Source organism: Carcharodon carcharias, chromosome 22 (assembly GCF_017639515.1).
Source record: "Carcharodon carcharias isolate sCarCar2 chromosome 22, sCarCar2.pri, whole genome shotgun sequence".
Classification (NCBI taxonomy): domain Eukaryota; kingdom Metazoa; phylum Chordata; class Chondrichthyes; order Lamniformes; family Lamnidae; genus Carcharodon; species Carcharodon carcharias.
Genome location: NC_054488.1, coordinates 40,616,898 through 40,641,470, shown reverse-complemented (window position 1 = coordinate 40,641,470; position 24,573 = coordinate 40,616,898). Strand labels below are relative to the sequence as shown.

Below are 24,573 nucleotides of genomic sequence, written 5' to 3'. Positions count from 1 at the left end.
TCATCTCCTCTGGGGATCTCCCTCCCACAGCTTCCAACCTGATAGTCTCCCAACCTCGGACGGCCCGCTTCTATCTCCTACCCAAAATCCACAAACAGAACTGCCCCGGTAGACCGATCGTCTCAGCTTGTTCCTGCCCCACAGTACTCATTTCTCGTTATCTTGACTCCCTTCTCTCTCCCCTTGTCCAGTCCCTTCCCACCTACATCCGTGATTCCTCTGACACCTTACGTCACATCAACAATTTCCAGTTCCCTGGCCCCAACCGCTTACTCTTCACCATGGACGTCCAATCCCTCTACACCTCCATCCCCCACCAGGATGGTCTGAGGGCCCTTAGCTTCTTCCTCGAACAGAGGCCCGAACAATCCCCATCCACCACTACTCTCCTCTGTCTGGCTGAACTTGTTCTCACACTGAACAATTTCTCCTTCAACTCCTCTCACTTCCTCCAAATAAAAGGTGTGGCTATGGGTACCTGCATGGGCCCCAGCTATGCCTGCCTCTTTATGGGGTATGTGGAACATTCCTTGTTGCAGTCCTACTCCGGCCGCCTTCCACAACTCTTTCTCCGGTACATCGATGATTACTTCAGTGCCGCTTCATGCTCTCATCAGGACTTGGAAAAATTTATTAATTTTGCTTCCAATCTCCACCCCTCCATCATTTTCACGTGGTCCATCTCTGACACTTCCCTTCCCTGACCTCTCTGTCTCAATCTCTGGTGATAGACTGTCCACCAATATCCATTACAAACCCACCGACTCCCACAGCTATCTCGACTACAGCTCCTCACACCCCGCTTCCTGTAAGGACTCCATCCCATTCTCTCAGTTCCTTCGCCTCCGTCGCATCTGTTCCGATGATGCTACATTCAAAAACAGTTCCTCTGACATGTCCTCCTTCTTCCTTAACCGAGGTTTTCCACCCACGGTCGTTGACAGGGCCGTCAACCGTGTCCGGCCCATCTCCCGCGCATCCGCCCTCATGCCTTCTCCTCCCTCCCAGAAACATGATAGGGTCCCCCTTGTCCTCACTTATCACCCCACCAGCCTCCGCATTCAAAGGATCATCCTCCGCCATTTCCGCCAACTCCAGCATGATGCCACCACCAAACACATCTTCCCTTCACCCCCCTTATCGGCATTCCGTAGGGATCGCTCCCTCCGGGACACCCTGGTCCACTCCTCCATCACCCCCTACTCCTCAACCCCCTCCTATGGCACCACCCCATGCCCACGCAAAAGATGCAACACCTGCCCCTTCACTTCCTCTCTCCTCACCGTCCAAGGACCCAAACACTCCTTCAAGTGAAGCAGCATTTCACTTGCATTTCCCCCAACTTAGTCTACTGCATTCGTTGCTCCCAATGTGGTCTCCTCTACATTGGAGAGACCAAACGTAAACTGGGCGACCGCTTTGCAGAACACCTGCGGTCTGTCCGCAAGAATGACCCAAACCTCCCTGTTGCTTGCCATTTCAACACTCCACCCTGGTCTCTTGCCCACATGTCTGTCCTTGGCTTGCTGCATTGTTCCAGTGAAGCCCAACGCAAACTGGAGGAACAACACCTCATCTTCCGACTAGGGACTTTACAGCCTTCCGGACTGAATATTGAATTCAACAACTTTAGGTCGTAAGCTCCCTCCCCCATCCCCACACCCTTTCTGTTTCCCCCTTCCCTTTTTTTTCCAATAAATTATAAAGATTTTCCTTTTCCCACCTATTTCCATTATATAAAAAAAACCCCACTAGAGCTATACCTTGAGTGCCCTACCATCCATTCTTAATTAGCACATTCGTTTAGATAATATCACCAACTTTAATTTTAACACCTATGTGTTCTATTGTACTATTGTCGTTGACATCTTTTGATGATCTGCTTCTATCACTGCTTGTTTGTCCCTACAACCACACCCACCCCCCCTCCACCTCTTTGTCTCTCTATCTCTCCGCCCCCTACACACACACCTTAAACCAGCGTATATTTCAACTCTTTCTTGGACTCGCACGCAAGTTCTGTCGAAGGGTCATGAAGACTCGAAACGTCAACTCTTTTCTTCTCCGCCGATGCTGCCAGACCTGATGAGTTTTTCCAGGTAATTCTGTTTTTGTTTTGGATTTCCAGCATCCGCAGTTTTTTTGTTTTTAACACCTATGTGTTCTTTTGTTCTGTTGTTTGTGACATCTTTTGATGATCTGCTTCTATCACTGCTTGTTTGTCCCTACAACCACACCAACCCCCTCCACTTCACTCTCTCTCTCTCTCCCCCCCCCCCCCACACACACCTTAAACCAGCTTATATTTCAACTCTTTCTTGGACTCGAACTCAAGTTCTGTCGAAGGGTCATGAGGACTCGAAACGTCAACTCTTTTCTTCTCCGCCGATGCTGCCAGACCTGCTGAGTTTTTCCAGGTAATTCTGTTTCGGCTTGACTACAGCTCCTCACACCCCACTTCCTGTAAGGACTCCATCCCATTCTCTCAGTTCCTTCACCTCCGTCGCATCTGCTCTAATGATGCCACTTTCAAAAACAGTTCCTCTGACATGTCTTCCTTAACTGAGGTTTTCCAACCACGGTGATTGACAGGGCCCTCAACCATGTCCGGCCCATCTCCCGCGCATCTGCCCTGACACCTTCCTCTCCCTCCCAGAACCATGATAGGGTCCCCCTTGTCCATACTTATCACCGCACCAGACTCCGCATTCAAAGGATCATCCTCCACCATTTCTGCCAACTCCAGCATGATGCTACCACCAAACACATCTTCCCTTCACCCCGCACCATCCACACCCCCACCCCCGACCCCCGGCGGCATTCCACAGGGATCGTTCCCTCTGGGACACCCTGGTCCACTCCTCCATCACCTCCTACACCTCAACCCCCTCCCATGGCACATTCCTATGCAACTGCAGAAGGTGCAACACATGCTCCTTTACTTTTCCCCTCCTCACCATCCATGGGCCTAGACACTCCTTTCAGATGAAGCAGCATTTCACTTGCACTTCCCTCAATTTAGTCTACTGCATTCGCTGCTCCCAATGCGGTCTCCTTTACATTGGAGAGACCAAACGCAGACTGGGTGACCGCTTTGTGGAACACCTTCGGTCTGTCCGCCAGCATGACCCATCCTTGGCCTGCTGCAATGTTCCAGTGAAGCTCTATGCAAACTGGAGGAACAGCACCTCATCTTCCAACTAGGCACTTTACAGCCTTCCGGACTGAATATTGAGGTCAACAACTTTAGATCATGAACTCTCTCCTCCATCCCCTCCCCTTTCTGATCCCCCTTTTTTTTCCAATAATTTATATATTTTTTTCTTTTCCCACCTATTTCCATTATTTTTAAATGTATTTCCATGCATTGTTTTATCTCTACCTTTTAGCCTATTTTGATCCCTTCCCCCCACCCCAACCCCAACCCCACTAGGGCTATCTGTACCTTGCTCGTCCTGCTTTCTACCCTTAATGTCACCTATTAGCACATTTCTTAGCTAATATCACCACCGCCAACACCTCTTTGTCCTTTTGTCTATGACATCTTTTGGCAATCTCCACCTATCACTGGCCCTTTATCCAGCTCTACTTGTCCCACCCTGCCTTAAACCAGTTTATATTTCACCTCTTTTCTATTTTTCCTTAGTTCTGCTGAAGAGTCATATGGAATGGAAACATTAACTGTGTTCCTCTCCGCAGATGCTGTCAGACCTGCTGAGTTTTTCCAGGTATTTTTATTTTTGTTTTTGTTTTGGATTTCCAGATCCACAGTTTTTTTGCTTTTATCTTAGTGTTAAACTGAGGCCCTCTCTCAGGTAGATGTGAAAGATTCCATGGCACTATTTCAAAATCAGATTTATCTAGTCATTGATTTAGGGAGCTCATTGGCTGCTGTGTTTTCTACATTATAAAAAGTGCTGTAAAGCATTTTGGGATGTTCTGAGGGTTCTACATAATTGCAAGTCTTTCTCAGAAACAGGCCATTTGCCCCACAAGTCTAAGTTGGTGTTTATGTTAAACACCAGCTTCTTCTGCTAATTTCCTTCCTCAGCTAACCCCACCAACATATTCCTTTCTTCTTCATGTCTTTATCTATATTATACACTTTTTTCTTGCTGTCACTATGTAAATTTAGGTTGCCAACTCTGATTGGAGGTATTCCAGGAGCTTCCAACTCTGGTTGGAGTCATACCTAACACAAAGGAAGATGATTGTGGTTGTTGGGATTCAATTAGTTCCAGGACATCGCTGTAGGAGTTCCTCCAGTTAGTGTCCTAGGCCCAACCATCTTCAGCTGCTTCATCAATGACCTTCCTTCCGTCATAAGATCAGAAGTGGGGATGTTCGCTGATGATTGCGCAATGTTCAGTACCATTTGTGACTCCTCAGATACTGAAGCAGCCTATGTCCATGGTGCAGGGGTAACATGGAAGACAGGTTTGTAGAGTGCACCAGGGATTATTTCTTAGAGCAATATGTTGCAGAGCCTACCTGGGAACAAGCCATTTTAGATCTAGTAATGTGTAATTAGGTGGGATTAATAAGAGATATCATAATTAAGGATCCTCTAGCGGGTAGCAATCACAACATGGCTGAATTTCAAATTCAGTTCGAGGGCAAGCAACCCGGGTCACAAGCCAGTGTTCTCAACTTCAATAAGGGAAATTATAGATAACTTAAACCAATATTTTGCATCGGTCTTCATGGTGAAGGACACTATAAACATCCCAAAGATATCAGATAAGAAAGGAGCTAATGGGAGGAAAGATCTTGTAACAGTCTCTATCATGAGGGACAAAGTATCCGACAAACTAATGGAACCAAAGGCAGACAAGTTGCCAGGACCTGATGGCCTGCATCCAAGGGTTTTAAAGAAAGTGGCTGCAGAGATAGTGGAGGCATTGGTCGAAATATTCCAAAACTCACTGGATTCCAGGAGTGTCCCAGTGGGTTGAAAACCACTAATGTGATGCTCCTATTCAAGAAGGGAGGAAGACAAACAGCAGAAAACTATAGGCCAGTCAACCTAACATCTGTAGTTGGGAAAATGCTAGAGTCTATTATTAAGGACATTTAATAGCAGGACATTTAGAAAAGCATAACACTATCAGATAGAGTCAGCAAGGTTTTGTGAAAGGGAAATCATGTTCGACAAATTTGCTGGAGCCCTTTGAGGATATAGCAAGGGGATAAAGGGGAACCAGTAGATGTAGTGTATTTGGATTTCCAGAAGGCATTCAGTAAGGTGCCATATAAAAGATTATTGCACAAGATAGGAGCTCACAATATTGGGGGTAATATATTAGCATGGATTGAAGATTAGTTAACATGCAGAAGACAGAGAGTTGGGATTAATGGCTCTTTTTCAGGTTGGGACGGTGTAACTAGTGGAGTGCCACAAGGATCAGTCCTAGAGCCTCAATTATTTACTATCGAGATTAATGACTTGGATGAAGAGGCAGAGCGTAATGTATCCAAATTTGCTGAAAATAGGTTGGAGGGCATGTTGTGATGAGGACATAAGGAATCTGCAAGGGGATACAGACAGGTTGAGTGAGTGGGCAAAAAACTTGTCAGATGGCATTTAATGTAGGAAAGTGTGAGGTTATGCATTTTGGTAGGAAGAATCAAAAGGTAGACTATGATTTAAATGGAGAGAAACTCCAAAAAAAAAGTACAGCACAGAGGGATCTGGGTGCTGTTGTGCATGAAACACAAAAACTTAGCATGCAGGTGCAGCAAGTAATTAAGAAGGCAGATGGAATTTTGGCCCGCAATGCTCGGGGACTGGAGTTTAAAAATAGGGAAATCTTGTTATAACACTACAGGGTGTTGGTGAGACGCACTTGGAGTACTGCGTACAGTTTTGGTCCCCATATTTAAGAAAGGATATACTGGCATTGGAGGCAGTTCAAAGAGATTCACTAGGCTGATTCCTGGGATGAAGGGGTTGACTTATCAAGAACAGCTAAACAGGTTAGGCCTTTATTCATTAGAGCTTAGAAGAATGAGGGCTGATCTTATTGAAACATACAAGATTCTGAGGGGGCTTGACAGTGCCTGTGAAAGTGATTGCGGTATTCAATTTCTATGCCAGAGGCTCCTTTCAGGGCTCCACATGTGACCTCTGTTGGATCTCTCAAGCCTCCACCAAAACTACATCCATGAGGTCATGGATGCCATCTTCATGAGGGCACACAACTTTGTGCATTTCGCTCGGGACCAGGACAGCCAGGATGCAAGAGCAATTGGATTCACCCTGATCTCGGGATTCCCACAGGTGCAGGGTGTGATTGACCGCACTCATGTGGCACTCAGATCTCCGTCACAACACACGGTGAACTACATCAACTGCAAGGGCAAGGGCCACCAGATATGCGTCCTGCAGGTGTGTGCATGGTTTCTAGGGAATGTGCATGTAGCTTACATCCTCAGTTGGTCACAGATCCCTGGAGTCTTCCAGGGTCCATAGAAGCTACAGGGATGGCTCCTTAGGGACAAGGACTATCCGCATCGGCCTGTGATGACACCTGTGTGGCGACCTCAGACTGCAGCAGAGTGAGGGTATAATGAGGCTCATGCTGCAACTCGCACCTTGGTGGAGCCATCCATCGGAATGTTGAAGGTGAGGTTCGGGTGTCTGGACCGGCCTGGTGGAGCTCTGCAATACAGTCCGCAGAGGGTGTCATGCATCATTGTCGTCTGCTGCACCCTTTATCTGGCGCTCCAACAGGGAGACGAGCTGACTGAGGAGGGGATGGGGAAGATGCACATCTCCTCCGATGAGGAGGATGCCGAGGCTGAGGAGGTCCTCAGAGGCATTGACGGGGATGAGGCTCTTGCACTGGCTAGATGAGGCAGGTGTGTATGGGAGTCACTGATAGCTGCTAGGTTTGTGGAGGATGATGACAACATGCAGTGAGGTGAGTCCATAGTTCCTCATATCGCACTTGTGAACTTTTGACTCCTGTCCAGCTTATGGCAGCGCGAATACTCTCTGTGAGAATGCTCCTGTCATGGTCATAAAATAGAGATGCAGCCATGAAACTTTAGAAGCACCCGATGCTTTGTCCGCCTTCAGTACCTGAGCCCTTCAGGAGCTGGAGCACAGCATCAGTGGTTACAGAAGCTGAAGAGATGGGGGCCAGCCCCTCCTTAAAGGTGATGAAAGCACACCGAGAGAACTCTGTGGTGCCTACCCATTACATTCTGGCAGCAATGACAAGCACTGCCAAGGTGCAGGCATCAGTAATGTGTCCAGGAAGTGTGAGGCCGGACCATCACTTTGGTCTGAAGGCTGCACAAAGCACAGGGAAGAGGCCCTGGACTGAGACACCTGCCTTTATCTTGTGCACATCTGAGTAACAAGAAAATTGCTCCTCAGAACAAGGAGGCATAGGGAGGGAGAGATTCTTGGGAGTTTATTGACAATAGTGAACATCATGTACAAGTGATTAACACCCGTGTCCAGGCTGTGTAAATAATTCTCTTTAACTGTCCTAACGCTTCCGCTATGTCTTGGTGCTCCCTGGACATCCACAGCAGAGGTGGAGGCAGCCTGCTGACTGCGATGCCCTGTCTATGATGACTTTGGCGGGCAGCCTCTAGAGGGCCAAGACTTGGAGAGCCCCGGCCTGCTCTCAGGGTCCTGCTGTGTGGCAGTGGCACCTTCCTTGGCCTGTGGAGTTGGAGTTGCTGAGGTCACAGGAAGAGGATATTTGGTTGGACCCGACACTCCTGGAGTCACCTGGATGGATGGGCCCAGAGTATGCACCTGCAGATCCTCCTTCCCATGGGTGCTTGGGGGCCCCAGGCACACTCCTTGAGGAGCAGGGGTAGCTGGACTGAGATGGAGTTGCCCGGCCCCCCTTTCACGTACACATATTGGAGGCCAACTATAGCATCAGTGATGGAGTTGAGCCTGCGCAGCAGTGCAGGAGTGAAGTCCTGGACCAAGGTCTCCATGGTGGCTGCCATCCTACTACTGTTGACCTCGGTGCGTTGGCATCTGCCTTCAGTCTGAAGGTGGATGGACTCCTCCATTGTGCCTTGCAATCTGAAGAGTGCAGCAGACATCCCTTCCTGATGCTCCCGAGCTTGCCTTTGCAGCTCTGCCAACTGTGACATGACCGAGTCCAGAAGCTCATCATCTGACTTGGACTCAGCAAATTTCTGGCCTCCAGCAGTCCTCCGGGTGCTGGACACCTGGGAAGTCCCTGCTGCTGTCAGCAGTGGATCAGACAGTGCAGTGTGCTCACCAGATTGAGATCCCAGGGCTACTCTAAAGCTAGGTCCCACCAAGGTGCGTGCCTCTGTGCTGGTGGAGGGTGTAGGGACGTCAGGGATGGTGCCTCCAGACTCCTCAACAGAGGTTTCTTCGGGGCTTGATTGGAGGCCCTGCATCATGGACTCTGTCAGCTGTTTGGCAGATATGCTTGTGAAAGCAAGGGGAGATAATTAGTGCATGGCAGTGGCCTGTGAAGCAGGACACCTCACTCATGGCATGATCGGCTGATGGACGTTGCACTGCTGGATCCTCACTTGGTAGAGCAGCGCCGACCTCACCATCAGCACAGGACCGGTCCAGATCCTCACTGGCCAGCTGGATTGCTCCATTTTCAAAGTCCATGAGGACCTTGATTTCAGGCATTCTGCCGCCGGTCTGTGACCTTGCTCTCTTGTTGAGTGCCAGCTTGTCCTGCATGGATAGAGGTGGAGAAAGTGTAAGCAGGACACCTGCCAGGCCAGCTGATAAATGTGCCTGGCCTTTGCGGGTGGTGAGTGGTCCCATGGACAGGATAAGGACAATAACAGCAAGCGTGAGAGTGTGAATGGTGATGTTGTCCCTTGTACTGGCAGTAAGCGATGGCCCTGTGGATGTGTGCTGGGTTTGAGAGTGTGCGAGTTAGGAGTGATGAAGATGACTTACCCTGGTGAAAAGGAGATCATTCATCCTCTTGCGGCACTGAGTGGCTGTCCTCTTCTGAAGGGCGTTGGTGCTGACCACCACTGCCACAACCTCCCAAGCCAGATTGGTCACGTTGCTGCCCATCCTGTGGCCAGAGCGGTGGTGTAGGACATTACAGTGAGCCTCCATGGCATCTAGCAGTCACTCGAGGAAGCCATCAGCAGTGGTGAGCTGAAAGCAATGGGCACCGTGCTTGCGGCTGCCCTTTAAACATGGCACCTGGCATGATGCAAATATAGGGTAGTGGCGGGCAGGCGAATGAGGTGCCTGCCTGCCATGGAAACGGCATGTTTCCCAGGACTGCATAAGTAATGAGGCGGACTCGGGACGATACGGTGTGAAAGCCCTGCATCGCCGTTGGTGGGTAAAACGTCATTTTATCTGCCTGCTTTCGCGCTTAGTGCAAACCTGGGAAAATTCTGCCCATTGTTTCATGAGTCCAGAATCAAAGTCCAATGGTGTATTCCTTCACACACAGGTCAGCAGGCCAAAAACTGATGCTGAATAATTAACTTTTCCAGTTGAGACAACTTCCACAATGAGATAGGCATGCAGAGATGTGTTGGTCTCGTAGGCAATAGTATAGAAGCTCAGAAGTTCCAGTAGAAAGAGTATAGATGGGGCCAGGTATGCAAACCTGGACACAGCCCCTTTTCTGTGCTGCTGCTTGGTAGATGGAAAATGACAGACCGCTTCTCCCAGCCTGGGGGGGGGCGGGTCATATCACATGACTCCCACCTCTCCACTTTGGCTTTGACAAAAGTTGTATATTCCTTTGTCTGGGTTGCTGAGATTGATAATGTTCCAACCATTAAGAATTTGAAAAGGTTGCAGAGCTCTTTTGTCCTAACAGATGACTCAGCTCCAGTTGGCCAGGCCTGGCTTATGAAATGGAGATGGCCTTTGTATAATTCCCTTTGAATTTGGTCCACAGGGATTGTTAGTGTCTCGTCAGAGATAACCAGGTGCAAGTTTCTGTGATATTGCCAAATAGCTCTTATTGTTCAAAGGTCACAGCTAGACATGGTTACAGTCATTTTAAATAGTCATTGTCCAGTTTTACATTTTAGGAATTAGCCATGAGAATATATATATTCCATAAAAATGTAGTGTGAGGTCTTAGCCCAGTTACAGCAGACACTATAGTGAGTAGGTTAATGGATTTTAAAGTTCCAGTAATCTTGATTATTATGTACAAAAGTCTTGACTGTCTTCCAGTCGATCTATTCCTAACAACGGCTTTAGGATTCAGGCAAAACGTAAGACAAGTCACTTGAAAACTCCCATTAAAGATAACTTTGAGGTTTAACTAAATATGACAAAGATACTGAGAGTGTTTAAATGTAATCATTTAATTCAACTTTTTTTTTTCAACAACTGTCTACATTTTAGTGCAGCAAACTACTGAGAGTCCTGGTTCCAAACCATTCCCCTCGCATGCTTATTACCATTTGCATTATTTTGAATTTATAAATTTAAACAAACTAGGTGTATAAAAGGATACTCCAGTTTTAAAGAATCTGAGTTGTTATATCCTTGGCATTTAAAAATAACTTTGGCCTTTCCAGCTGAATGTAAACATACATGTTTATAACATAATATAACACTGTTTATTAATGAGTGATTCTCCAACCTCACTGAGCATTTTTCAGTCTTTTAATGGTATTGCACATGCTCAGTTGAACTGTTGCGAAAGTCCATCTGTGACCAATTCACGTCTTTTTCAGGATTGACCTTTTTATGATGCTCACCAGCCTGGAGAGCAGTTGTTCAATTCACCCCTAAAGTCAGTTCTTCTGGTGGTGATTGTACCACATTGTACATCATTAACAGTGACTACTTCATTCCACTGTCTGCATACCAAAGTGATTACATTTGTTGTAGAGTCCATTGCAATGGCCTGTTCATACTCAGCAGGCTCTTTAAATTCTATTGAAACTGTTGGCTAATTAAGTTACACTTGAATTACAGTCAAAAAAGTGGTTACATTTGTTTTTCTAAAGAAAAAAAATCAACTTCGTTGTCACAGAATCATACAAAATTTCAGAGTTGACATATAAGATTGGATCAACAATCTAGAAGAGACACATTATTATGCCTCTTCTTGAAAAACTGCAATAACAGAACAAACAATTTACAATCTTCTTGGATTCGGCAAACTATAAGGCATAATCTACTAATATCTACAAATATTTATGTGTTAACATCTTAAAAAAGCGTTAATTTCTGAAAACACCCAGTTTTTTAAGTCATTTTTAGACTGAATATTTATTTGTACTACTCATTAAGCATCTAAAAGCAGTTGAAATTCCTGGGGAAGAATCCTAATGGTTTACATCAGAATTTGCCCATTGGTACCTTGCAGTGCAGCTCCTGTGGGGCTTCACTTCACACAGCTTTACAAGTTTCCATTGATATAGAGCACCTGCTATGAAAGCCCCCACCTCTGGCTCTGCCCCCTTGTTGTTGCTTGTTTTGTCAGGGGCATTTGGAGGTTTAAAATTAAGCAAGGAGTCAGAAAGGATAAAAGGGGTCATGAAAAGTCATTGGCAACCAGGATTAAGGAAAATCCCAAGGTCTTTTATACATATGTAAAAAGCTAGAGGGTAGCCCGGGAAAGGGTAGGCCCACCCAGGGTCAGAGGTGGGAATCTGTGTGTGGAGCCAGAAGAAATGGGAGAGATACTAAATGAATACTGCTCATCAGTATTCACCAAAGCGAAGGACTTAGCAGTGGATTTGTCTAGGGAAGAGTGTGTAGATAGCCTGGATCATGTTGAGATCAAAAAAGAGGTGTTGGTGTCTTGAAGAATATTAAGGTGGATAAGTCCCCAGGGCCAGATGGGATCTACCCCAGAGTACTGAGGAAGGCAAGGGAGGAGATTGCTGGGGTCTTGACAGAAATCTTTGTACCCTCACTGGCTACGGGTGAGGTCCCAGAGGACTGGAGAATAGCCAATGTTGTTCCATTGTTTAAGAAGATTAGCAGGGATAATCCAGGAAATTACAGGCCGGTGAGCCTTACGTCAGTGGTAGGGAAATTATTGGAGAAGATTCTTCATGACAGGATTTACTACCATTTGGAAGCAAAAGGGCATATTAGTGAAAGGCAGCATGGTTTTGTGAAGGGGAGGTCGTGTCTCACTAACTTGATCGAGTTTTTTGAGGAAGTGACAAAGATGATCGACAATGGAAGGGCAGTGGATGTTAACTACATGGATTTCAGTAAGGTCTTTGACAAGGTCCCTTATGGCAGACTGGTACAGAAGATAAAGTCGCACGGGATCAGAGGTGAGCTGGCAAGATGGATACAGAATTGACTTGGTCATAGAAGACAGAGCGTAGCAGAGGAAGGGTGCTTTTCTGAATGGAGAGCTGTGACTAGTGTGTTCTGCAGGGATCAGTGCTGGGACCTTTACTGTTTGTAGTATACATAAATGATTTGGAGGAAAATGTAACTGGGCTAATTAGTAAGTTGGCAGACGACACTAAGGTTGGAGGAGTTGCAGATAGTGAAGAGGACTGTCAAAGGATACAACGGGATATAGATCAGTTGGAGACTTGGGCTGAGAAATGGCAGATGGAGTTTAATCCGGACAAATGCAAGCTAATGCATTTTGGAAGGTCTAACACAGGTAGGAATTATACAGTAAATGGCAGAACCCTTAAGTGCATCGACAGGCAGAGGGATTTAGGTGTACAGGTCCACCGGTCACTGAACGTGGCAACGCAGGTGGATAAGGTAGTCAGGAAGGCATATGGCATGCTTGCCTTCATTGGCAGGGGTATTGGGTATAAAAGCTGGGAAGTCATGCTGCAGTTGTATAGAACCTTAGTTAGGCCACACTTGGAATATTGCGTGCAATTCTGGTCACCACATTACCAGCAGGATATGGAGACGTTGGAGAGGGTGCAGAGGAGGTTTACCAGGACGCTGCCTAGTCGGGAGGTTATTAGCTATGAGGAGAGGTTGGAGAAACTCGGATTGTTCTCACTAGTGCGACGGAGATTGAGGAGTGTGATAGAAGTTTACAAAATTATGAGTGGTATGGACAGAGTAGATAGTCAGAAGCTTTTTCCCCAGGGTGGAAGAGTCAATTACTTGGGGACATAGATTTAAGGTGTGTGGAGAAAGCTTTAGAGATGTGCGGGGCAAGTTTTTTTACGCAGAGGGTAGTGAGTGTCTGGAATTCGCTGCCAGAGGAGGTGGTGGAAGCAGGTGCGATAGTGGTGTTTAAGAGGCAGCTTGACAAATACATGAATAGGATGGGAATAGAGGGATATGGACCCCGGAAGTGCAAAATGTTTTAGTTGACAGGCAATATGATCAGCGCAGGCTTGGAGGGTCAAAGGGCCTGTTCCTGTGCTGCAATTTTCTTTGTTTTGCTCCTTGCAGCTCAACAGGAAATTCTTGGAGATAACCAAGAACTAGTGTAACCAAGTCTTCATAATTTTCATAGAAGTTCCACTGGCTCTGTCAGGAGACTGAGGAATATTGGGACCTACATTTTTACCTTCTCATTTATCACTTGCCACTCTTTGTTAAGTTTACACGATGCACATTCACTACATCCTCTTTCACGCTTTACAATTTCCCACAAAACTTCAGCTGAAAATTTGAATTGTGCGCGCTAATCAGACTTTAACAAAACACACTACTGGTAATTGAACATTGTCTCACTAGTCTTCAGTTACAGGCAAGTCCATCATCTCTCAAATTTCTTAGCTTACAGTGGAAAAACTAAGGCCTCATAGGATGAACAATTCTGGGAGGCAAAAAAGTCGTGAACAGAAGAACAAATCATATAATTAGGTCACTATTATCCAGTACAATATTCACATTTGTTTAGAATTACTTGATAATGATTATAAAAAAGAGAATTAACAGTTACTAATTTAAAGCATGTGTTTTAACTGTACACTGGGACATTCAAGCAGAAATTAAAGATTCAAATCCATGTGCTGTAATATGATGCATACTGAGCAATCTCTGGAAAAACCTTTGTTTGTATGTGCAGCCAGCGTTCCCATTGGGAGTGCTATGTGCAAACAATTCCAGTATAATCAAATTTATGGGGCCATGTGATGTATGCACATGCTACTAGAAGTGGGATTTTCTCTCTAACTATGTCAGCTTGGCACTCTAGCCTCCAATTCATGGACTTGTATCCCACTCCTAGACACACGTAATCTAGGCTGAATGTTAGTGAATATCTCAATACCCATTCCTTGAGGTCTGTATATTTGTGTGCTACAAACCAGGCAAGAGGCATGCTTGTCAAAATTCTTGGTATCAGTAACTGAGTATAACATACAAGAAGAAGAACTGATAACCAAACTGACTTCTGGTTAATTCCAGGAAAATGTAAATCTCCACTACCCCAGCTATATAACCCTCTGGATCCCAACTTTTGGAGTTCTTTTTCTGGTGCAAACAAAACTGGCATTAGTTATTTATGGGGAGGTGGTGGCATAATGGTAATGTCACCAGCCTAGTGCTGTAGGGACATGGGCTTGAATCCCATCACGGCAGCTGGTGGATTTAAATCCAGTTAATAAATCTGGAATTAAAAAGCTAGTCTTAGTAAAAGTGACCAGGGAACCATTATTATGAAAGCCCAGCTGGTTCACTAATGTCCCTTAGGGAAGAAAATCTGTCATCCTTACCTGGCCTACATGTGACTCCAAACCCACAGCAATGTGGCTGACTCTTAAATGCCCAAAAATGGCCTAGCAAGCCACTCAGTTGTATCAAAATCGCTACAAAGTCTACCTACGCCACATGCAGCAGTTCAAGAAGGCTACTACTTTCTCAAGGGCAAGTAAAATGCTGGTCTTGCTAGCGATGCCCACATCCCGTGAAAAGAAAAAAAAATTAATGGGGAGGAAGCAGAGCCAGCATTAGTCACCCTGTGAAGGAAACAAGGACGGTCAGAAGACCAAATCAACACTTGTGAGGTGTAGTTCTTTCAAACATGGCTGTCACTTTGGAGCATCAGAATCATTGTGGACATGCCAAAAGAACCTCCAAGGCAGCCCACAGTTACATTATTTTTAAGTTAGCACTTTGCAGAGTACTATTAAAAAAAAATCACAAAATCCTGTCTAGAATAGCAGCAAATATTAACTACTCCAAAAAGATAAATTGGTGACTGGTGTAATTGGTATACAAAGTTACATTTGTATTGGGGATGTTGGAAATTTTTATTTGTAAAATTGAGACTATATATCCCTTCTGGACATTCATTCCAGGTCAAGTCAAGCCAGTTTATTGACCATCTCAAACTAGAAGATGTGCAGTTATTTCACATGCAGTTCCGGTAGTTGTAATTTATCTAAAACAAATGAAAATCAATTTAAATGACATCAGCTTGTATGGAGTTGGTTGCGTACTACAGACAACTTGGTTTTTCAAATATTGTGCAACAGAAATTGATAACACTACTGCAGTAAAGTGAGTACCAAAACTCGTTTTAGTCTCTGCCGCACTGGATAGGCTTTTGATGAAACTTAATGCAATAGAACTAGATGAATTATTTAGCATGGCAATGTTAATATAATACTATACAGGTAATGCGAACTCATTTAATTAGAAAGTCAGACTATTTTACGATGATTTTGTTTGACCAAGAACGCAATCAAAGCATTTCAATAACCAACAGACATTCAATTACCAAAATAACTGGTAGCCACAGCACTAATTTCAATCTGGTTCAAATTTAGAAAATCAAGAATGCGACTCTACATGGTCAGTCAGTGCACATTTCAATGATTCAGTGGCAAATGTCCCAAAATCATATTATATGGCACTATAGAGCCACAGTGATATACATCTATAGAAAATCACACCATCTCACAGAGATGTAAGTGTCAATTGCTACATTAAGGAACGCGACGTCTCTGTAAGAAAGCACAGAGTTTTACTGTTGACTGTCTAGAACTGCATAACAACCATCGACAATCTGCCAACGTGTTACTCCTAGAACTGAATTGCACACACTAAACTCATTTACACCAGATATATATAGAGGACTCCAAGTTACCAGGATGGCACCATCCCATAACCATCCGTTAGTATTTTGCCAAAGATCTTTGTATGCACGGGAACTATAAGTACAAGAAATGTCATTTTTGAGGGACTCCAAGTCTCTGCTTGTATCAAGCCAACCTATAGTTTAATTTACCACCCCAAACTATAAAGCAGAAGAGAAGATTAAATTTAGAAGAGGTAACATTAGCACTTTGGCAGTCAGCTTTGACACAAATTAATTGCAGACGCACTCCAGTGAATCCTGTTATAACAGGCACACCTAAGGTAAAGGGTCAGGGATGTGAATGTCAGTTCAACTAAGACTTGAAATTTTCACTAGGGCAGCTAAAGAGTTGGTTTCTGCTTCCATTTGCAGAACACATGTAGTTGTTTTAGACCCACCAAAAAAATGTGACATATGGTTGTGTAGGAATAATGTACACCAAGCAATTCTTCATTTTGTTTTGGACCTTCACAGTCTTACTCTTCCTTGTTATTATAAAGATCCTTTTTGGCTCACTTGGAGTTGTTCAAAAGGAATGCAGCTGATGGAGAAAGGGTTCAGAATGGTTTTCATTAGTCAGTGTCTGTCTTTGTCAGGACACCAGGCATCATGATAGAGGAGGCAATGTATAGACTTGAACCTGCAGGAAAACAGGATGATATTAAGAATAGAATCTGATTTGAGCCATTCTATTTATTTATATACATACTTTAAGCAGGAAGACAGTAGGTTTGATCTTCAGATTTTGGTACAGTACATGCCAAAATGGTTTGAAATGCTGGCCCAAAGTTCCTTTTGCATTAAATTTTCATGGTCAGCTGATCATCATAATTACATGTAGCTCTAGGTGCTGATTCAGACACATGGAAGGAGTGCATCAATGGTGAGAGTGGAAATCTCTGCATGTAATATTTATAGGGAAATGTCAAAAACCAAAGGGGAATGCTCATAAGGCATTACAATTCACTGGTAGCCTTTGCAGAGATTGAAAAGGAAGAGGGCAAAAAAGTGAAAAAAAATGAAGGGAAAGGTAATCCAAGGTACAGGCCTGAGTCCACAGGCAAGTGACCCTGGAGCCCAACAGCGGACCCCTGTTTTGACGTGACTGAAGTGGAGTTAGTTCTGCATATAATGGTTGCCAGAAGGGTGGCCCATCTTGCCATTCAATGGCAGCATGCCTGTAAGGAGCTGGATTTCATATCGCAGCTGAGAGTTACAACCACAAGCTGATCCAGCCCCATACTGCATGGAAGTGACAGATCTCCTAGCAACAGCTCTAAACCAGCTCATTACTGTCTTATCAACCTCCTGCTAATCATCAGCCATACCATCAAGTGGCATGATTAACATATTACTCGAAACACTCACTCCAGATCTCATCACGTCTTGCGATATAACTTTGTTTTGTTTTGCAACAAAAAACCCAGTGCAACATTTAGTCTTTCCTTGTTGTCCTGTGTCAGCAACATCTATATACAGCAGGATGTGGAGAATGGAGCACAGCCATTGTCATCTTAATTTTTCACTCTACTGCCAGGATAATGGAGATGAATTTAGTAAAATAAATGCAGTCTCCTGGATTCTGAACTAAACTAAACATTAGTTTATAAAGAGCCAGAGACAATGGGCTGAGCACTCCTGGGGGTGGATTGGAGGCTTAAAATTGGGTGCAATGCCCAATAGGTCATATAATAGAATTAGATATTTACATTAGAAATGTTTTGTCCAACTCTTCTAGTGGAAAATAGGAAAGTACCACATCGCCAAGTACTAAGCAAATCCTTTGTAAATAATATTTATATTACACAACATTTATTTTCTTAATGCTGTGTGCGTTTGTTCTCATCTAAACAACCTCTTGGACATTTTAAACTGATCACTTGGCTCATTCTGTCAAAGATTTTCAAATTGATCCTTTCTGCCTTTTAGTTTTCCAAACTGCATTCTAAATGGAATAGCTCCTTTTATGTCCCAGGAAAGTGTTATTGGGACTTCCTAGATTTTGAATGATTGATCACTCAAATTTAAAAAAGGCATTGTCAGTTATGACCAATCATACAGACTTATTTGAGTTTGCATTATTTCACTTTGAAGCCTGTAACCAATTAAGCTTGTAAATACTGAATTGCAACATGATGTGTCATCCCTGGGATGGCAGGATTGCCTTCTGAGGAGAGATGAGGAAACTGGGCCTGTATTCTCTAGAGTTTCAAAAAATGTGAGGTGATTGCATTAAAACATACAAAATTCTTACAGGGCATGACAAGGTAGATATGGATAGGATATTTCCCTTGGGTGGTGAGTCTAGAACCAGGGAACACAGTCTCAGAATAAAGGACAGGCCACTTAAGATTGAGATGAGGAGCAATTTCTTCACTTAGAGGGTGGTGAAACTTTGGCATTTTCTACCCTAGAGGGCTGTGCAAGCGCAATCATTTTTCTGTCTTGAACATGCTTATCTAAAGATTTCTGGATACGAATGACATCAAGGGATATGGGGATAGCAGGGAAAAATGATGTAGAGGCAGGTGATGAGCCATGATCTGCTTGAATGGTACAGCAGGCTTGACAGGTTGAATGCCCTACTCCTGCTCCCATTTCCTATGTTCCTATGATTTCACTTTTAAGACGTTTACTGTAACAGACTAAAGGCACTATTGATTAAACATTATTTTTGTAGGCAGCTTATACTTTAAACTACAGAACTGAACTTTTAACACAGCCAAAAGAAAACATTATCAGGTATATGTCACACTGTTCTTTAAGTAGACATTCAATTCTCCTAGAATCAGTCCAAAATCACTCTTGGCTCCTGAGGGTTCACTTCCAATCTTTACCTTTCCTAGCCTGGAATCTTTTAATTCCAGAAATGTCTTTCACTGTGCGAGTTTTCCTGGAGATGGCTCCCTTTAGCTAAAGCTAGGCAAATCTTCCAGCCTCATTTTAACCCTCCACAAATTTGGTCTTTTCAATCAAAGCATGAACTTCCACCCCGCATTCAGCCCCTAGCAGCTCCCTCAACCCCAATCCCTGGCAGACTAACTGTGTTTAAGTTTTCAGGGATATCTCAGAAATCCTTCCCCTCTCAAAGCCCATTTCCATGGCAACATGAATCACATGGGCTTTGTATCCAAGTAGAGATGCTGATTAACATAGATAATGGGGAGGTGATGGCGGGTAGTGGTATTGTCACTGGACTAATAATCCAGAGACCTACGGTAATGCCCCGAGGACCTGGGTTCGAATCCCGCCATTGCAAATGGTGGAATTTTAATTCATTAAAAATCTAGAATTAAAAGTCCAATGATGACCATGAAACCATTGTCGATTGTTTTAAAAAGCCCCACCAGGTTCACTAATGTCCTTTAGGGGATGGAATTTGCCGTCCTTATCTGGTCTGACCTACATGTGACTCCAGACGCACAGCAATGTGGTTGACTCTTAAATTCCCTCTAAACAAGGGCAATCCAGGATGGGCAATAAATGCAGGCCTAACCAGTGATGCCCACATCCCATGAATGAATAATTTTTTAAAAAGCTATCCTTGAAGGCTCAATTCTCTTCATCCTGGAACTAAATGGATAGCTAAAAGCACAACTGTTTACAACCTGACGTTCTCAACACTTCTCAGAGTTGGAAGACTCAGGATATACCCTTATACCCTCCACTGTTAGCACACAGGCTGCTGCCATTGTCTCCAAGCATAAACACCTTGCACTTTCTTCCTAGTCAAACAATCTGGGCCCCCTTTAATCTTTAACAATCAAACCAACCAGGTTTGCTGTCAGGCAGACTTCAGAACAGGTCACTTGACCCCCTTCATTTTACCTTACAGACAGACACAGTCCCAAACGTTATTTTATAAACTTCATAATTGTAACATTTGCCAGAATTTTCCAGCCCTCCCCACTCCAGCGAGCCATTGAAATCTCCATTTACATCGGTGGGATTGGAAGATCCCGTCGGCATGAGGGGTTGGAAAATTCCGGCCATTGCGTTTAAAGGAAGGGCCACCAACCAACTTGACAAAAGTACTTTCTTTTTGTTAAAGACTCATTCTTAAACTATTTCTGAAATGTCTTGCATTTAAGATGCCTAGCCATGATGCTTTATAGATTCATGACATTTTTACTGTAGAAGTATACTTACTGCAAACTTTGAAACTTTTATAACTAGCAGCTCCTATGTACATCAGTTGATTGACTAGAAATCATTTGAGGTACTGGCAAATAACGTGATCAATTTGTCTTTAGTAGGTAAAAATGAAAAACATGTCACTGTACCGTGAAGGATCCTCCGCTAGACTGAAAGGTCCTTGGACTCTCAGTATGTTCCGCTTGATTTCTGAACTTCCATAACTTAAGGTGACCTAAAACAATTCCAATTAATAGCTTAGGTACTGCATTCAGTCATTATTCAGAAAACTCAGCACATTGTGTTTCATTATGAATACAGCAAGAAAGTACATAAAATTAAATATGTCATAGCCCCGAAATGCATATGCCTGCTTCAATGTGGGCCATTCTGCAAAGCTCCACTCCTGAGTATCAAGGGTCGAGGTGGCGGGGAAATGGCATCAGTTAATTTGATTAAATGTGATGGATTCCCACATCACTATGGTTGAACTTTTAGGGCCTTAATTTTTTAGGTGGCGGGTGGGCTCGGTGGAAGCGGGTGAGGGAGGTTGGCGATTGGCTCCACGCCATTTTACAGGGCGGGCCTATTAAGGCCTGCCCAGCGTAATACGTGAGCCATAGCGCTCAGCGCTACCTGTGCGGGTGGGGGGGAGGAGGGAGAGTCGAGGCTCAGAGCTGCCTCAAGGAAATTGAATCGCTATTGAAATTATTAAATAAATGGTTTAAAAATTTAATTAAACATGTTCCCTCATGTGACTGTGGCACATGAGATGGGACATGTTTTTATATTTAGGAAATTTTTAAAATTTAATTAATAAAAGCTTTAGGAAACCTCATCCCACTCATGGATGAGGTTTCCTAAAAAACGTGAAGGCCGCTTGGCCTTTTCACCTGCCCGCCAACCTTAAGGTTGGACGGGCAGCATTAACAATTACATTAATAACTTCCTTAATAGGCCGTTTACATATCGGCAGGCGTGCAGCCGACTCCAGCGCGTGTCCGCTAAACGAAACATTGTGAGACAGCACGATGATGCCGGGATGCACGCCTGATGTCATCGTGCGTCAGCACGTTGGGCCTGCCCTCGCACGCCAACTGAAAAATCCTACCCGAGGTGTCTATCAGAGCAGGAAAAGTAGTTCCAGCAAGTTACTTGGTCATCTGCAGAGGTCACTGTCCAGGGAATTTAATTTAATAGTGTCTGACTGACATCTTCTGCCTTCCCCTACCCCCAACTCTAGAAGGATGGGCATTTTACAGCAAGAGGCAGTAGTGTGATTAGGGCTCCAAGCCAAAACTCAGGACTGGATCCCATTTCAGCTGCTAAGTATGTATCGTTGGTTTCTTCTTAGTAATCAGGGTGCTCAGCGATAGGGAGGCAAATTGCAGGGGAAATTCCGATCATTGGAATTTCCTGTACTTGGTCTTGCAGTCTCGAAGCCAGGAATCATATGTCACATTTGAGAAGGGTAGAATTCTGCCTAAGCAAGCCCCTGCTCAAATTAGCAGTCAATTTATGGATTCATTGTAATACAAAAGCAATATATTGTTGCAGATGCTGGAAATCTGAAACAAAAACAAAAATTGCTGGAAAAGCTCAGCAGGCCTGACAACATTTGTGGAGAGAAAGACAGAGTTAACGTTTCGAGTCCGTATGACTCTTCTTCAGAACCAGTTCAGTGAAGAAGAGTCATACAGACTCAAAACGTTAACTCTGTCTTTCTCTCCACAGATGTTGTCAGGCCGGCTGAGTTTTTCCAGCAATTTTTGTTTTTGTTATGGATTCATTGTAACTGGTCCTGGTCAATTATTGCTTGTCTGGTTGACTTATGCCAAGAGTGCACACTGGTTCTCAAGCAATTAAGAACCCTGTTAAGGTGAATTTTTTTCACAAGCAGGTCCAGTTAGTTATGCCAGGAACACATCCACAGGTGCTTCTCCATGCTGACCCTGCTTGAGTCAATGCTGCTGCACCTAATAGTCTGATGAGCACAAGGGCCTCTTTGGGTGCAGCTCTGGTGCAGGCCCACCTGTGTGCCCAGAAACTTAGGCCTCCATTTATCCATGGGGGTGGATTGGAGATAATGCTTCAATATCTCAATAAGTATATGCACTATGTCCATGATACTGGGCCATATAAACCACAAGGCCCAAAGTCTGACTCCTGGACTATGTCGTTATCTAGTGGCAACTAGGGTAGTGGGGTGGGGGCGATGGAAAGAGTTAGGGAACCCTAGCATTAGTTTTATTGCCTCTTGGTGGGAGAGAGCAGAAACATGTGATCTGTAACCTATGACCTCACACTTTGCCGGAAAATGTGGATGTTTGCTAAGTCAGTTGTCAACTGGCGAACAGTCAAATAATCTGTTAACATGCAAAGTCTAAGCTCACGTGATGATTGATGATGTGGATGAGGTATTGGAGTACTGCTGGCACACACACACACACCAATGATTGTTAAAGCCTGACCTGTCTGGGGATAATAGGTGGTGGGATCTGCTGCAGGTTCTCTAGGTGTGAGTGGAACAGATCACTGTGAATCATCTTCACCTCCAGTAGACCTTCAATGATGTAGCCAATTGTACAATCGTCAGGGAGACGAATCTTCTCTGCCGTACTTATAAAGTTCCCAAAGCTGTTAATAAAAATTAAACAAAGGTGATATTTATACAAAATGGGAGTTTTGCACCATTCTGACAATGGTAACACATTTGACTTTAGAGGGAACCTGATATAATCTTAGCTCCCAATACTGTTTCTTCACTCTATTAAGAGGAAAGAAGTAGTTATTAAGGAGCATAAGTAGTATGCTGGAAGGCACAAGGGCAAACTAACAAAAAGCAAGGAGGATGGCACCTGTTATTCATATATAGAATTAACTTCCAACAACTGTAAACATCTAGGAGGTTTGAATCAAGAGAAGCAAAGGGAAAAACAGCAGGAGGCATAAAGAGCTAAAGAAAGAACAGAAGAAGAAAAGAAGCACAAATGGCAAAGTGAAGAAATGGATTGGAGGGACAGAAACAATCTGAGCACAGACAGCAGGTTATAAATTAAACTATACCTCATGCAAAAAAAAATCCATAGAGGGAAAAATTGTAAAGTACAATAGCAGTTTAAATACTTCAAGTCAAAGGATAACCTTAAATGAAAAGTTTAAGTTATAATAAAACTTAACATTGAAGGTTATAATAATACTTTTTTTCCTTTATGAGATGTGGGTGTCGCTGGCAGGGCCAGCATTTGATGCCCATCCCTAATTCCCCTTGAACTGAGTGATTTGCTCGGCCATTTCAGTGGGCAGTGAAGAGTCAGCCACGATGCTGTGGGTCTGGAGTCACATGTAGGCCAGACCAGGTAAGGACAGTAGATTTTCTTCCCTAAGGGACATTAGTGAACCAGCTGGGTTTTTACAACAACCCATGATAGTTTCATGGTCACCATTACTGAGACTAGCATTTCATTCCAGACTTATTCATTCAATTTAAATTTTACCAGCTGCCATGATGGGATTTGAATCAATGCCCTCAGAGCATCTAGATTATTAGTTCAGTACCACTACACCACTCTCTCTCCCTAAATAGTGGCTGACATCTTATTACATGTTGACCACTGGAATGCTGTAATTAATTCAGGGTTAGGAATGTGATATTGAGAAGCAAAGCATGTGCAAGTGTATATCCTGTGCGATGTGTCCATCTACTTCAGATGGTGTCCCAAGTGCTTCCTTGGAAAACTGTAATAGTTGTGATAAATTTCTGATCATTTAAAATAATGCCAGTCAGAAAATCTAGACAGGGCACCTTGTTCAGTGCTCCATTAGAGATTTGGTTCAGAAAATAATCAAATTAGATTCTTTGAAGGACAAGAGGTATTTCATTTGTTTCAATCTCAGACAGAATTGTGCTTTTCAATCAACCTGGGATGTCAAAAGCAGACTATTCAGGCTCCAGGAAGTCTTAGTTCAAACGGACTCCACTTTGTCTACCAAAGTACTAAAAAGACGTAACTTTTTGATTGCCCGAATATTGACAAGAAATTGTTTCAACTTCAAGGAAGATGACATCCTTATGAATCTCATGATCTTTGGCCTCCTACTTTGCCTAATGATTACAACAATTATGGATAAAAACTGGGTGATTTTCAGTGATTCAGTTACAGGTTTGGATTTTGCAGTCAGCAGAGAAGAAAAGGCACTTTGCTGCTGACATTTAAGAAAGCCACCCACAAAGAACAAGCAATCAAAGGGATGTCCCAGCGTGCTGCAACAGTGATGTCAGCATGCAGTTAAGCAGGCTTTCACACTGACGTATTCATACAGCAAACAAGGAAGTTTACCCTTTACTGTTAACACACATTTCCAGATAGGAAGTTAAATGATGTTGATTAGTTTATGTTATTAAAATAAACAAACTTTATAAAAATATACATTTTAA

At 43.9% G+C, this 24,573-nt stretch overlaps 1 protein-coding gene across 1 annotated transcript in view; it reads right to left on the bottom strand.

The window, feature by feature from the left end:
- Window positions 1-13,213: 13,213 nt before the first annotated feature.
- The window catches only part of rfng (RFNG O-fucosylpeptide 3-beta-N-acetylglucosaminyltransferase), a 43,042-nt gene continuing 31,682 nt past the window's right edge, over window positions 13,214-24,573 (bottom strand). Inside the window, exons 6-8 of the mRNA XM_041217392.1 lie at window positions 22,607-22,772; window positions 20,285-20,370; window positions 13,214-16,641 (exon numbers count right to left, since the gene is read on the bottom strand). Of these exons, the coding sequence (XP_041073326.1) occupies window positions 16,578-16,641; window positions 20,285-20,370; window positions 22,607-22,772 (316 nt within the window). The 3' untranslated portion in view covers window positions 13,214-16,577. The remainder of the gene's footprint in view (window positions 16,642-20,284; window positions 20,371-22,606; window positions 22,773-24,573) is intronic.